General features: G+C 39.2%; 1 protein-coding gene across 4 annotated transcripts; it reads left to right on the top strand.

Moving 5' to 3' along the window:
* The first annotated feature begins 274 nt into the window (after positions 1 to 274).
* Positions 275 to 10,002, top strand: pax8 (paired box 8). 4 transcript variants are annotated; one of them, XM_023961084.2, is made up of 12 exons: positions 275 to 412; positions 2,140 to 2,289; positions 4,228 to 4,393; positions 4,521 to 4,718; positions 4,794 to 4,870; positions 5,048 to 5,173; positions 6,006 to 6,175; positions 6,272 to 6,389; positions 6,585 to 6,833; positions 7,026 to 7,127; positions 8,205 to 8,294; positions 9,082 to 10,002. In XM_023961084.2, exons 2-12 carry the CDS (start codon positions 2,274 to 2,276, stop codon positions 9,150 to 9,152), a joined length of 1,383 nt encoding a protein of 460 aa, XP_023816852.1. In that variant the 5' UTR covers positions 275 to 412; positions 2,140 to 2,273; the 3' UTR covers positions 9,153 to 10,002. The 4 variants fall into 4 exon arrangements, with proteins under 4 accessions (XP_023816852.1, XP_023816853.1, XP_078811632.1 ...); XM_023961085.2 differs by having other exon boundaries at positions 4,252 to 4,393; XM_078955506.1 differs by lacking the exon at positions 6,585 to 6,833 and having other exon boundaries at positions 4,252 to 4,393.
* Positions 10,003 to 15,739: the final 5,737 nt, after the last annotated feature.

Genomic DNA, 15,739 nt, shown 5'->3' on the forward strand with positions numbered 1-15,739 from the left:
CTTTGGTGTCAAAAAGTCGCTGTTTAGTCAGATCTATGAATGACAGCGAGCGGCTCCCTGACAAGTGTTTCTGAAAGTCTGTATGTCAGTCGGTGTAACACCACCAAAACACAGGGACAGTCGTCCTTTTTTACTGCTTCTCTTTTTTTTATCTGAAAGTGTTCTTTTCGCAATAAACCGCGCCCCCTTTCTAATTGCCATCCAATGGCCGCGGCGCCCAGTCCTCCGCGCAGCCCCGGTTGGATAAATCCTCCCTGAGCTTTTCTGCACACACACACCGCAGGACACCGCAGCAGCAGCAGTTCAGCCCTGCCTCCTCAAACACAGCCTGGAAGCGGAGCAGACCAGCGTTCCCATCATTTTGGATGTTATTGTAACTGTTTTTCCGTGGAGCTGAGCGCTAAAAAAAAAGGTAAGCTTTACGAAACCGGTTGTCTTTGGAGAAGAAACAAAACATGGAGTTGACGAAGAAATTAGGCAGGGATTTCATCCAGAAAAACCACCGCAAACCGTCTGAAGCGTGGCACTTCTCCACTGTAGCTGTTAAATGAAGTCATACTTGTAGAGTAAAAATATAAACCAGAAAATATAAACAGCAAAAAAACTTATTATTTCAATTTACGTGTTCTATAATAACAATTAGAAAGACATTATTTTAATGGATTGGTCTCATGCGTAAAAGTACCAAGACGCAAATAAAATACACAGTCATATATATCTATATATATCTATATATCTATATAACTATATCTTTATATATATATATATATATATATATATATATATATATATATATATATATATATATATATATATATATATATATATATATATATATATATATATATATATATATATATACATATATATAAGGCCAGTACTTAAAAAGTAGATCCTGAATTATAATTATTATTTTAGACATGCTTTTTTTATATCATATACGTATGACTGCTAAATCCTACCTTTTTTTTACTGTGTAGAAATTAAAATGCTTGTGGAAAATTAAAATGTTTTCAGTAACTGAAAATTACCTATTAAGCTCAATTCCAAGACCTATTAAAAGAAACTGTGACATGTACAACATTAGCCAGAGGCTAGAATCAGTACGACAATGCTATTTTGTCACATTTGGTAAATGTTGTGACAGCCTGCTAATTATTTAGGCTGCCACCCAAAACAACATGGCTTTATAAGAGGCTTCTGAAAATATTCTATGCTTGACACCTGCTCTAAGGCACAGTCAATTTTACAGTTTTATAATTTTTTACAACTTATAAATCATCCTTATTTCCTTTCCTTGCTTTAATTTCTCTGTAGAAATTCCAAAGTACAAATAAGTAATGAATTTATTCATGTACAGCAACAATTTCTGAAAAAATGACTCAAACTTTTCTTTAATAAGCCAACATAATTTCTGGACTTACTAAAAATAAATAAATCGATAATAATGTTTGTACCCGTGTCACATGATTTAAGAAGTTTGGGTAGCTTCTAAAAAGGAGATGAAACATGAGTTCAGAAGAGATGCCAGTCACTTTAAAAAGATCAGAATAATGCCTGTTAAATTAAAAACAGAGAGCTTGAACTCCTTATTTGACATTTATGTATTATTGTGTTTTTAATGAATAGTTTAATTCATGAAAACTGAAGTAAAAATTCTCCTAATCTTTAAAAAAAATGTTCTAAATACTGACATAATCGTTTCTAAAGACTGTTAGTCCAATCCAACTAAATTTATTCCTTACACTTCTACCCCAAAATGATTACTTTTTTACCCACACAAAGCTTTTTTTTTAAACAAAATTACATCACTCATTGATTTTGAACTTTATGTATTGAAATAACCTTGATTTCTTCTAAAATGAGAAGGATGTTTCTACAGTTTATGATCAGGACTGATGCATAAAGGGAATCTTGGTGATTTTACATTATAAGTTGTATTCCTATAAAAGTGCTCAGGTAGCTTTTTTCTACAGTTTGATGGTGTGACATAAAAGAGCACAGACAGGTACAAGTGTTTACTTTTAGATATCAACCGGCATTAAAAAAATCATGCATGATGTGTTAAGAGCCAGTATAAAATTGTTGAGTTTATAATCCTGTTACTAACAAAATTCCATATTTCCTGATGTCCTGAAGGTGGTGATCGGCGGAACCCCTGGGAGCCTACACATGCCAGCCAAGGCAGGCCCCACGGCAAAAACACTTTAGTTTTCAAAGTGGAGCAAAGCGTCCAGTTTGGCTGGTGGATCAAGAATCGAAGACTCAGGGATATGTCCACTGGAAGAGGTAAATATGCAACAAAAGATCTTCTCGGACTCCCGCCTGTCCTTACAACCCTGACCGGCTCAGTCAAACATGCTCAATACTTTCCAACACAAGCAGAAATGTGCAAACAATAAGAACACAATTTGTATGTATATTTGTCTTTTTTGGATAATTTAAACAGGAAGCCTGTGCAGAAGGTGTTTAGTTCATGGACAAGCAATGAAAAACCTCCCAGCACTTTATAATGTAAAAACATTTGTCTATTTAAGTGGTGACACAGCTGCATGCATGATGTATTTTCTCATAAATGAATAAGAAACTGAAGGCACAGATGCACAACAAAAACATCATATCTATCAATCAATCTATCTATCTATCTATCTATCTATCTATCTATCTATCTATCTATCTATCTATCTATCTATCTATCTATCTATCTATCTATCTATCTATCTATCTATCTATCTATCTATCTATCTATCTATCCATCTATCCTTCTTTTTAAAATAAGGTTTTGATGAGTTGGAGCTTTGTTTTGCAAAGCGCGCGCCTCCTCAGTGCGCCGTGCACACTTGGGGTGCGCGCTCGACCCCCCCGGGGCTGCTCCGCTTTAATATCCTGCAGGTTGATGAAGCTTGGCGGGGAGATTTTTTTTGCCACACTTCGCTGGTGGCGTTAATAGAGGCGGCCCTCCTTCGTCCGGCTGCCGTTTGATGTGGAAATGAAAGCTGGGGGAAAGAAGCCGACAGAAATCCGCGAGTCGCTGTAGAATGAAAAGCAGGAGTGTTCTCTGACAACGATGGTTGTGGTTTGTCAAAAATCTATATATATATATATATATATATATATATATATATATATATTATATGTATATATTTTTTAGTTAATGTCTGTAGCTTTGAAGTTACATTTTTACAGATCTTTTGGTTGTGTCCCTGAAGTACCCTTCTGAATCCTAAAGGTTTACATTTTATTAAGGCGTTTGTGTCAATCACGAAAATGAAGAATTATAGTAATAGGGGAAAAATGTTTATTCTTTAATTTATTTAAATGATTGATAAATGTAACTTTTATAAGCCCAACAATGCAGCTTACCTTCATGAAAACCAAAACACATACCTCTTGGCTAGAAAATTAAATAGAAGAAAAAAATCCGGTTTTGAGAAAATATTTAGAATTAAAAAAAAAAATTTAAAAAGTGATAAAAGGTGTATTTTTCTTTTTACTTTAAAAAATGTAACAGCAAAATCTTGTCAGCCCCTAAAGCCAGCTATAAGTCACCCCGTCAACAAATTGGAAGCATAAAAATGAGTGGTTCAACCCAGCCGAGTTTGAACTAAACTGATTAGCCTCTAACATCAACCAAATAATCCTTACTCTCCCTTAATTGTCTTAGTTACTGGTAGGGTCACCTTAAAGCTAGTACATTCACTGATATTTACTTATTTGTTCCCATAAATTTAAAGTTTAGCTTCACTGATGGAGTTCAGACAATTTTTTTTTCCCATTAAAATCAGGAAATACATTTTGTGTATAAGAAGTCGTGATAAGGCATTTTCTCCCGCTGCCACCTTCTTCAGTAATAAAAACTTGGCTTTTGTATGCTATTTTTGGAAAAACGTCTTTTGCTGTGTATGTCAAATACTTTAGGACAAAAGTAGCATTTTGCGTGATCTCCTTATTTTCTTTGTCTATATTGAATGATGCATTGTTAGCTTTCACAATATTGTGACCCAGGGTAAAAATTGGGAGTCAATATGTGATGTGAATGGAGGACCCCCTTGAACATGAGGTGTTTCACTTCATGGGGCCAATACTCCTTTAAACTTAACAGTAATAATTTGTAATTTCCACAAAAAGTGGTGGGGTTACATTTACATTGGGTTCAAATGTGCATTAAGGATGGGTTGTGTTTGGTTCCTTGACATTTATGAGTGTTCATCCCCCCCTTTCCCCCAGGTCATGGGGGTCTTAACCAACTAGGTGGAATGTTTGTTAATGGTCGACCACTTCCGGAAGTGATCCGGCAACGCATCGTGGATATGGCCCACCAGGGTGTTCGGCCCTGCGACATCTCACGGCAGCTCCGGGTTAGTCATGGCTGTGTCAGCAAGATCCTGGGACGGTGAGTGTAATGGGCTTCCTGTTTAATGTCCATCTTCTGTTAATCAGCCTCTACTTGTTTTCTGACTTGTTTACTTACTTGGAGAACTTCAGTGATGTCTGACATCCTCAACTATCTTCTTCATCAGCTACTATGAGACAGGCAGCATCAAGCCCGGCGTGATTGGAGGCTCCAAGCCAAAAGTGGCCACGCCAAAAGTTGTGGAGAAAATTGCAGAGTACAAGAGGCAAAATCCCACTATGTTCGCCTGGGAAATCAGAGACCGGCTGCTGGCAGAGGGAGTGTGCGACAGCGACACGGTGCCCAGCGTAAGCTCCATTAATAGGTGAGGAACAGCATTTTAGGTAGATTTATATATTCCCACTTATTCCAGAGGGATTTAATAATGTATTCGTTTTAGAATCATCCGAACAAAGGTCCAGCAGCCGTTTAACCTCCCGCTGGATGGGAAGGGCCTGAGTCCTGGTCAAACCTTAAGTGAGTGTTTTCAAACATACGAACAGCTGAGGTTGTCGTACAGCATTATCCTAAGGATTAAGATTAGGATTCTTCTGATACCTTTAAAGGATTAGGTTAATGTCATTGAGGGGGCAAAACCACAGATTGAAAAAAGTTGTAGTTTCAAATGTTCCTGTTTTATTTTTTTCTTTTCAGTACCCAGCTCAGCTGTCACCCCTCCAGAGTCTCCGCAGTCAGACTCAGTGGGCTCCACCTACTCCATCAACGGCTTGTTGGGTATCGCTCAACCCAACTCTGACGGCAAGAGGAGCCATGACGACAGTAAGAATTAGATCAGAAAGCCATTCAATAAACTGAAAAATATGAATGAAGAATAGGAGAGAAGATGGTGGTTGAAAACTTAGATTTTTTTTTAGATTGACATCTGATTAGCAAGAATTGACTCAGAATGGTGCTTTTGTCATAGTAAGGAGTCACAAAAGGAGTTATCTTCCACATTTATTTAGCACTCATGGAAAACAGTACCTTACATATTTGTTGCAACACAAGTTTAGTAGTTACATATTTTATTGTAAGATCAAACCATTTAGAATATATGTCAAGTCCATCGGGGCAAAATAAACACTTGTTTTTAAAGAAGCATGAGAGAAAAGTGTTAAAAGAGGTTAAGGAGTGCTAAAAATTGTCTGCCAGAGACAAAATGCATATGTTGTTTTTTTTTTAATTAAGATTTACTGATCCTATTTGAATTACTTTTAACTTTCAGCTTTTACTGCCATTTTTCCTGCTTAAATTCTTGACTTGTACCAAATGTAGACATGTTTATCAGTCACATTCTGTCAGATGCATTTTAATATAGTCTTCAGTTAGGACAATATTTTTAAGACGTGTTCAAAGACACAAAAAATGTCCCAAGATAGAGCCCTGAGGGACACCACAAGTCAGGTACAAAACTTCAACTGTCAATCGGTGGTATGCAACACGTCAAAAGAGTTCTAGTAAACCTACCTTTGACTTTAGGTCTACAACTTTGTTTTTGTGGTTCGTATAAAAACCAAAATGGACAAACTCAAAGGTAATCTTTAAAAATTTCCATGGCTGAATTTGCATTTTCACATTTCCCTTTGTGCATTGTCCTTGGTATGTTTCCTAGGTGATCAGGAAAGCTGCCGGCACAGTGTGGACTCTCAAGGGAGTGGAAGTGTACCGAGAAAACAGATGAGACTGGACCAATTCTCAACACAACATCTGGACTGTGGCTTTGATCGCCACCACTACCCTCCAGAATCGTTCAGCTCATCCTCCAGCAATAAGACAGAGCAGGTAGTCATGAACTATCAAATCAGTCATGTCTTTTTGTATTTTTGGTGTTCTGTTCTGTATTTAGACCAATAATTAACCCTGGTTTGTAATTCTCAGACTTTGTACCCACTGTCCCTCGTTAATGGCAGCCTCGACGAGGCCAAAACAACCCTCTCATCCACCTCTGTCATTGGACGGAATCTGTCGGCACATCAGAGCTACACCATGGTGACTGGTGAGACTCCTAAAATAATCCTTCACACTATTTAGGTCAAACCTGAGAATGTTAGCATCAAGAGAGTTCAAACTCTCACCTTCACCATTCACTCCATCCTTGTTTTTGCCACTTTCGCCTTGTAGCGCCACTCATTTTCGCCTCTGTTTTCCATTTTCTCATCCACCCGCTACACACTGGCTCGCACCACTACAGAGCCCCTTCAGACCATGCCACTGTGTCTAAAACAGGAAATGTCCCCAGAAGTGACCAGCACAAGTCCCTCCCCAAACATTGCAGTGCCCAATCTGGCGTTTGTGGACCTGCAAGCGCTGCAGAAGCCGGTTTCTGTCAGCAGCAGTTGCAATGGCAGTAGCAGCTCCAACCATTTTTCCAACACCTTCAACTCATTCTCCCATCATGCACCAGCATACGGGCAGTTCAGCAGTCAGTCCATAATATCAGGTATTGTGGCCCTCCATCTCATCCATGCTCTGAAATCATACCATAACAGTGCGAATTGTCATTTTAACAGGCGTTTTTTTTGTCAACATGTTTCGAAATCACAATTATTAAGCTATTACATTATCGTTAAATGACTGAGTTTGAATATAAGGTCAATTTGGTATCAAACATTTGATTTTTTTGTGTTTCCAGGACGTGACATGATGAGCTCCACCCTGCCAGGTTACCCACCCCATATCCCTTCTCCTGCTCAGACAGGATACTCCTCCTCCGCCATCACAGGCATGGTAGCAGGTAAGATATTTGACCTAAAAAAAGTCCAATAAAATAGCAGTGGCCAACGGATGAGTTAGGCAGAGATTAAGGGAGGGGGGGAAGCAGGAAGGGAAAAAGAGAGGCTTGGATGGAGGCTTGTAGATTAACAGTGAGACAGGCTGAGTTAATCAGTAGCCTTGCCAGGTCTGTGAGATGTGTGTGCGGTGGTGCTCGTGGGTGCACTCGGGCCCCAGGGATACAGGGAACAGGCTGGGGGTTCCACCCTGCTGCCCACACCCCCCAGCCAGACACCTCTGACCACATATCGCCATGGGAACCAGGGGGCCCAGGAGGGAGTTGCAAGGGTGGGCGGGAAGGGGTGCAAAGTATGAACGTAGTCTTTCTGGCGGTTGTGTGTGTTGTATGTGTCAAGATGTTTGCATGTGACAAGAGTGTGTGTGTGTGTGCGCGCAATGTGCCTTTTTTATTTGAAGTCTGTCCTCCGAAGCGCGAAATGAGAGGGTCTGATTTATTATTTTTCTGGTGGGATCGCTGTGAGGAGAGCGTTGATACACAATTACTGAGGGAAAGGGTGTGTGCGTGTACATGTGCGCGAGTTTGGGGGTAGAACCGACAGGAGGAGGAGGTGGTGGGAAGCTCAGGGATTCATTCCAGCCGACATAATTACCAATTAGATATTGGAAAGTTAAAAAAAGAGACACATCAAGAAAAGAGGAGGAGCGCTGGAGAGGATGAAGAAGCAGGAAGTGCAGGACAGAGGAAGGAGGAAAAGGGCATTTCAAAGGGCACAGGCTGAAGGGTGATGGGAGTGGACAAGTGCTGGAAAAAGAGGGCGTAGAGGCTGGCTGCATGCACGCACCACTGGGCCGAGGGATTTTACCCTCAGCTATCCACCTGCACAGCAGATTAATGGTTTACATGCTGCACTAACCGCTGGTGAATTATGAGCTCAGGCTGAGCAGATGCTGGCCCGCAGACAAACAGCCCAACTCTGCAGGGCATGTCTCAACTCTGCCCTTTTAGCAGCAAATTTCTTCGTAAATGTGATCGATAGAAACGATGCGTGTCCTGAATTGTGTTTTTTTTTTTTTGCAGCAGGTGCAGACTACTCGGGTCAGTCTTATAGTCACTCGCCTTACACCTCCTACAGTGAAGCCTGGAGGTTCACCAACTCCAGTATTCTGGGTGAGATTCCACCGCTTCTATGACTCTAAGGCATTTTCCTGTTTCAAAGCTGTTGACTATTTCCCTTTCACCGCCTTAAGATAACTTAAAAGTGACCTCGGCTGTACAAACATTCATGTGCAGAAGTCCAGTGAGGTTTTCTGCGAACTACGAAGGACTCACTTCTCCTGACCTTGTGATTGTCAAACATCTGAGCGTGACTTGAAATGTCGGAGAGCAAACAACTTCAGTCACATGCACTGCACTGTTTACCTGTGGTAATAAAGCAAGATCTGCTGTAGTTTCAGAAAGTTTTAATTAGTTTTATTTGGTTGAAACCCTATTTTTTCTTAAATGGGACCTGAAAGACATCAACAACAAAAAAGATTACTACAAAGATCTTTATTTTAAAGTTAGACTTTTTTAAATCTCTTTTGCAGGAAATGTAATTCTTTATTGACGATCTCAAGTAAAACATTGGCATCGTGGTAAAACCAACAAGGAAAAAACCATGGACTGAAATGGGCCTACATGAAAGCTTTAAGCAGATATTCACATTTTCACGCTCAAATTAGTAATATCGTCTCATTTAACATACATGTATGTATTGCAGAAAATTTAACTGACATTTGATTTGATTGAAGCTATTATTTGGAGGGGGGAAAACACGCAGAAGTGTGCACGATTAATCCCCTCCTGCAACTTTAAAATGTCATTTTTACTCCTTAAAATGATTCATTTGTTTTGGGTACTTTTGTAAAACTTGGATTTGCAGCCATAGTGTGAGCTATTCCATATCGCCGCGCAGGTTCACCGTACTACTACAGCTCGGCCTCCCGCACTGGTCCTCCTTCTGCAGCCGCCTACGACCACCTCTAGTGTCGGCTGCAGGGACTCCACAACGAGAAGATCTGCACAGAACGGACGAGACTGAAAGGCCTTGCATTGACTGACTCTTGAATTTGGACCAAGAACTCATCCTGAAGAACCAGGAACACAATTTTTCCTCCTATGGTCATCCACTCCAGCCTTTGCTGTTTATTTGTCAGTACTAGTCCCTTTCTGCAGGGTAATTCAGACCCGTTTACATGTCCTCTCTGGGGCTGTTTCAATAACATCACCCCTGCTGATGTTGTGTTACAGTGCACACTCTCAGTTTGAATTCATGCAGTTTTAGCCAAAGACTTTTATTTGCTGGTGCATCAAAAACGTTACTCCACCCACAGAGTTTGGAAATAGGAATATGCAACTTTGTTAACTTTTGTGTTTACATTTTTCCTTTTTATATTTTGGATTAGACATTTTGCATTTTAAATCAACTTCTCTTCTTAATCTTCGTCTGCTTTTCAAATCAAGTTTGGGATTGACTTTTGTTTAAAGCTATTGGGTTTCTGAACATGCGGTTTAGAGAACTACACTGAAAAAAAAACTTTATGCCCCAAAAAGGATAATAATAAATTATCCTTTTTAACATGTACATAATGTAAATTACTAATTAGCTATGGGGGGTGAGGGGGATTGTAAGCAGGAGGGGGCAATTGAGGCTTGAACTTTTTTTTTTTGCTTCAAATACATTTTGTTTAATGTCATGCTGATGTTCTGATGTTTGATAAAAAAAATCAAATCAAATAAAAATGTGACTATTTTTTCCTATGCGGTTATTAATATTATTGCAAATGTACATATGGAATTTCTAAAGAATTATTTTAATTAAAGCATGACAAACTGATGCTGTTCCCATTGTTTTTTTTATTTATTCTTATTATTTTTTAATTATTATTACTATTTTTGAGCATGGTGCTTAACCTGAGACTTTAACCATTTTTTGCGGTTCTCAGCATTCTAAAAGGACGCACTCAATGATCCTGAAAAAGCGCGCATCTGTCTAATTTCTTTTTTTTTCTTTTTATTATTTTCTGCATCATGTAGTTTTATTTGCAATCATTTCACCCCTCTTTGCGGTCCCATTACTGCGGCGCGTTAACGAGGCCACGGTTCGGTGGTGCTGCGGCCCACCTGGTGCCTGCATGCGCGCAGGACGCAGCGAGGAGACGTTGGGGCGCTGCGCTGGCGCGCACGTCCGTCTACAGCACAGGGAGCCTAGCTTTGACAGTATTCACTTAAATAATGCAATCTGAAAACATAAAAATGTTCAGAAAAACATTATTTAAGAAAAAAATTTTGTGTGAAATAATATTTATTTCAAACTACATCTCGTCATTGGATTATTAGTGGTGATATGAATATATATATATATATATATATATATATATATATATATATATATATATATATATATATATATATATATATATATATATATATATATATATATATATATATAATTTTATAAAGTTTTTTATCATTTCGAGGATCTCTCCCTTTTCTTAGTTTCATTTTCCAAATTAAAAAAATAAATTTACAATTCCTTGATTTAGCTTTACTTTTGTTAAACCAATTCAGGTCAAACTATTTTCAGTTTATGACCATCTCTTCTGAAAAAAAAGAGCCTCCATCAGTCATCTTCATCATCCGTTTTGTACCGATGAAGATCAGATCACCCACCTGCACTATGTACAAGCAGCCAAGCCATGTAACCTTCAAACAATAGCTCCATTTCATGTCATTGTTGTCCAGGAGGTCCTGCCCACTCCAGACAGCCCATCAGCAGAGTCAGTTGATGGGCTTCATGTCTGTCCTTGGTCAGGCATGAAGGAATGCGCACATCCATGCGCATTCATGAGCACCTTTCAAGTTCTGTCACACGGATGGGGACAAAGTGAACCTCATCCAGAGAAATATGTTAAGCAAACGTTAAACATTAAGGCATCTGCTATAGGAGAGCTCAGAAGAAAGCACCCTGGTGTGCACAAAAGGCGCAGCAGAAAAAAACTTCTCTCCGTCTCTCTTTGGGCCTATTAGTGAGGAGGATTCGGGCCACAGTGCTTCTGGTAATGAGCCCGGCATCACAATACAGGCAACGGGCCGGAACAGCTGAGGGCAGACAAAGCTTGCAGGATGAAGCGACTGGGACTTAGGTTCAATACAGATACATACTAACAGTGTGTGTGTGTGAAACAGAGAGACAAAATGTGTATCTACTGTAAGAGTGTGTTTGTGTGTCCTATTACCATTATGAGGACTAGCCAAAAGACAGCATGAGGGGCCGCTGGAGAGATTCCTGCCAGAAAGGCAACAGAGGAGTGTGTGGCAATGAGAGGGATGACGGGTTGGGGTTGTCCTGCGCCAGTCATCTGGAAAGTTCTCCACTTATCTCCGGGTCCAAAATGCAGGCCAAGCAATTGAGGTCTGCAAATAAGTATTATGTGGGCTGACAGAATTTGTCCTTCCAAATGAGCTGCAGCACCATTACTGTGAATGGCTGCACTGCTGCAGCATCCCTGCCTGTTTCAGGCCTTTTTTGGCTCTCAAGAAGACACAGATTGTGAATCTAAAGTATCTGGAGTTAAAGGAAAGGATCAGTATGAAAACCTGTGTGTTTTAGCACTAACTCTATGCTGATTTACTGTGTTTGCAGCACAGATAAAACATATTTTTAGAGCATTTGGAGCTCATGAAATCTTAATTTCCAGGCTTAGGAGTACATTTAAAACTAGACTTTTCTCAAAATTAAACTAATTTTACACAATAATCAGCTGCTTGGATGTTTTACAAACCACAAACTTTTGCTTCCCCTTCACAAAATAAATAAACCCACAATTCATAATTGACAGTTTTGTCTTTAAACACAATAAAAGTGCTTTTCTTAAAGTAAAGGTTAACAAATGAGCATTTTAAACATAATCTAGTTTAAAACCATCTAAAAGCAGTTGAAATTCTCGAGCGAAATCTATTTTTCAAACACATCTCTAGTTTATATTCAGAAGAAATCAACACCAAATCTTACTCTTATAGTCATAATACAAAAAATTAAGTAACTCAGACATTAATTATAATTCTACCAACTGCACTCACTCTATTCAGCGTCCCAACATGTTGATGGAAAAACACCTATTTTTGACAGAATGACACATACAAATAAACAGGTGTGTGCTTTCACACGATGTAGCTGCTGTACTATTGCTTCCTTACACATAAATTCTACAAACCCATCCTTGTTGCCTTCTATTTCTCTATTTTTCTGTTTTTAAAATAAATATTTCACCTTTTTCCCACGCAGACATTTTTTTTCTAAAGAAAAAGGTTGGACCTTAACTGAGACACACACGTTTACATTTTAGTTTTGCTTTCAGTTGTTTCTGGTTAAATTTAAACAGACTTAAGGATTCACAACTAGTGAGAGTACATATTGTTGTTCTGACTCACAGATTTTTCCTTGCAGGCAAAGGGATAAAAAGTCCAAAGGCATATTTTAAGAAAATAAAGAGTCAAAGTCTTAAGATATTGTGGGGATATTGGCTTTTCTCATGTCTATTAATGTGAACAAATCTATTTACTAATAAGATTAAATGAGAAGGAAACCTTCTTTTTATACAAAAGATTTAAACATTTGAAACCTGATTTGTTTGGCATGCTTAATCGCCGATGCAAAATCCCACAGCAAGAAGCTGAAACAGCACAATCAAGGGCCAATAAAAAAAGACCAGAGAACACCTGAGGGAACTTCGGATGATGGTACCTCTCATATTTCAAGAAGCCACCCAATCTCCCCCACCTTTTACTATAAAGCTCCTGAACAAATGTGCCAGTCAAACAGAGCAAAGTGGTCAAACAGAGAGTGTTTCTGTGCTGGAACAGGCAGGTGCCCTGTGTCAGAGCGGCCCATTAAACAACACACAGAGCCTAAAGGCAGGAAGCTACTGTTGACTGGGAGACATCAAGAAAAACGCACCTTTCAAAGCACTCACACTCACACACACATACATCCAGGAGTATACACACAGCAAGGTGGATAAAATCTTTCAGGTATCAGGTACTGGCCCCAGGGAGTGAGGTGACCTGCAGCCACAGAAGAAGTCAAACACATAACTTACAAATACTTCATTCAGCATCACAGGCAATCTCATCAAAAAAAAGAAAAAGTACACACAAATCCTTTAGTGGGAATTTAGAGAAATGATTTTGTCTGTTTTAGAGGAATTTATATATTTTTTTCAATGTCAGAGCACTCCATTTAATTTTGCTTCTTTGAATTTGTGCATAATTTGGACCCTCTGCAGTTTTTCAGCAGGGGAAATTGGAAATGTTTGCTGTCTCCTGCTGGGTTTGGCATCAAAATAAAGACCTTGTTCTGCAGGAAACTGTAAAGTGAAGTGGGAAAATGACACAATTACTGTAGGAATACTTAGAAATAAAGAAGAAGAAAAAAGAAAAACAACCCAAACACTCCCCCCCCACCACCACTGTGCTTTACAGTTGATGTGACGTTTGTGCAGACAATCAGTTTGATTTTTACCACAAATTTGATGAAATTTTAGGATTCTTATTTTTTAATAAAGAATCTCCAAACATTTTTTTTCTCTTTGGGTGAACATCTTCCAGTTTAAACAAAAGCCTTTTTTAAACCATAAGACCCAAAACCTTTTTTTTTTATTACACTGATGTCACCATAGGTTCTGATGGCTTCTGATGGGTTAAAAACACACTTTTATTCTTCAATTTTGGAGCAATACTCATTTTGGGGGTTATAGTGGTTTCATTTTAACCCAATTTAGTTTTTTTTTCCTGATTTAGTGTGAATGCTGGCACAAAACCAACATGCTGTGCCTTTCAATTTTTGTGAGTCCTTGTCTTTGGTTTTGTGTGTGTTTAGGCCCTGTTTGTTTTAGTTCTGCTCTTCCATGTGTTGTTACCAAACTTGATTGAAATTTCAGATCACCTGCTTCCATAAATTAGTCTTCTATGTGTTGCTTTACTTGTTCAATGCACTTTCTTTTTGTAAAAACTTCAGCTAAATAGTTTTTCTGTTATGTTTGCTTGTTCGTCAAGGTTTTTAGATTTCTGCTAGGTTGTTTTCACCATCAGATTCTTCTACAAAATCACCTTATTTTTGACTTTTATCAAGGTAACCTGATCTAAATACATGCAGCTGCCTTTTACACAAACAATTATGAATCTCTAATTGCCTCTAAAACAAAATCCATACATTTTAGCTGCATAAATTTCAGTTAAACATCATGCTCAACTTCCTAATGGTGTTGTCCAGGTCAACAAAATCCCCAAACTGTAAAGAAATCCAGGTTTAACAATGATCACAAATCCTAGATGATGTCTTTAAATTTTTCTGATGACTTTAGTGTTTGCATACTAATTCCCTAAGGATCCAAAGTTATTCGGAAAAGAGGGAAAAAAAGAATTAAATATCCTTCCTGAATGCTGTTTTAACGGCAGACTCCTCCACATGTAACCGAGATAAGATGGAGCAGAGTGGTCCACAAACATTCTCCCTCCATTCTAGATGCTGCGTTAACCCGTGAAGCTCTGACTTGAAGGTCCCACCCGGTCTGTTTGTCCTGCAAGCAGAGTCTGCGCCTGAGGAGTGTTGTTACAGGTAGCCGTGTATGAGTGAGTGAGCTGAGGGGAGAGGGCAAAAAGAGGTCACGCGTTCAAATGCCCTTAAGCAAGGCACTTGCTTAAACTTCTGCAATGAGAGGTGCCCTGGAGCAAAAAAAAAGGCAAGGATTTCAAAGTGTTTAAGGATTGTCTAAAAAAAGGAAAATATCTGGCCATTAGAAAAGATGCACAAGTGAAGGCTAATTTTTAATTTAATAAAAAAGTTTGTTTACTTTTACAAAAAATGATAAAGAAAAGGCTCGTTTGTAAAAGTGGTGTGTAAAAAAACTAAACTCCTTTAAGAGCCACTGAAAGACTTCAAGGGCCCTCAACAGTGAAGGACTCATCACTGCAACCGCGAAGAGAAACTGAGAAGGAAAAAGGAACATCAGGTGAGACAGGAAGAATATTTTTCCAGTTGCTGCCATGTGAGAAGAAGTCAAGTATTGGAGCAGATAAAATGTAGAAAGTAACAACTAGAGCGTGCGAGGCGGAGGATAAATGTGGGTGTTTACAGTACAGTGTGTGTTAGCAGGAAGTGTTTTCAGGCATTTGTGACTTTAATGGAACCAGTCGGTGAAGAAGCAGGGCAGTACAATGCAAAAACAAGTGGGGTATGGGGAAGAAAAAGAATTGACCTGTTGAGGGTCTGTTTTGGAGCCTACGCTAGACAAGCCACTAATGATTACAACTTGAGGTCTTGCCTTTTTAATTACCCACCCAGGCCTGACTGAGCTGCACAAAGCTCCAGTATGGAGTGGAGCAAATGGAACAAAAACAGGCCACTTCCTTGGGACGGATGCCCTCTGAACCCAGGAGCTTATGCAGCCCCTGCTGCTCTGGCCTGTCATTATCGTTGTTGGAGAGGAGGAGAGCGATGCCACGGGGGATAAACAAGGCCACCACCACTGCAGAAGTCATGGTCCACAGGCCATGTGAGAAGAGCTTCCTCC

This window comes from Oryzias latipes, chromosome 12 (genome assembly GCF_053564925.1).
Source record: "Oryzias latipes strain Hd-rR chromosome 12, Olatipes_Hd-rR_3.1".
In the NCBI taxonomy this organism is placed as follows: Eukaryota; Metazoa; Chordata; class Actinopteri; order Beloniformes; family Adrianichthyidae; genus Oryzias; species Oryzias latipes.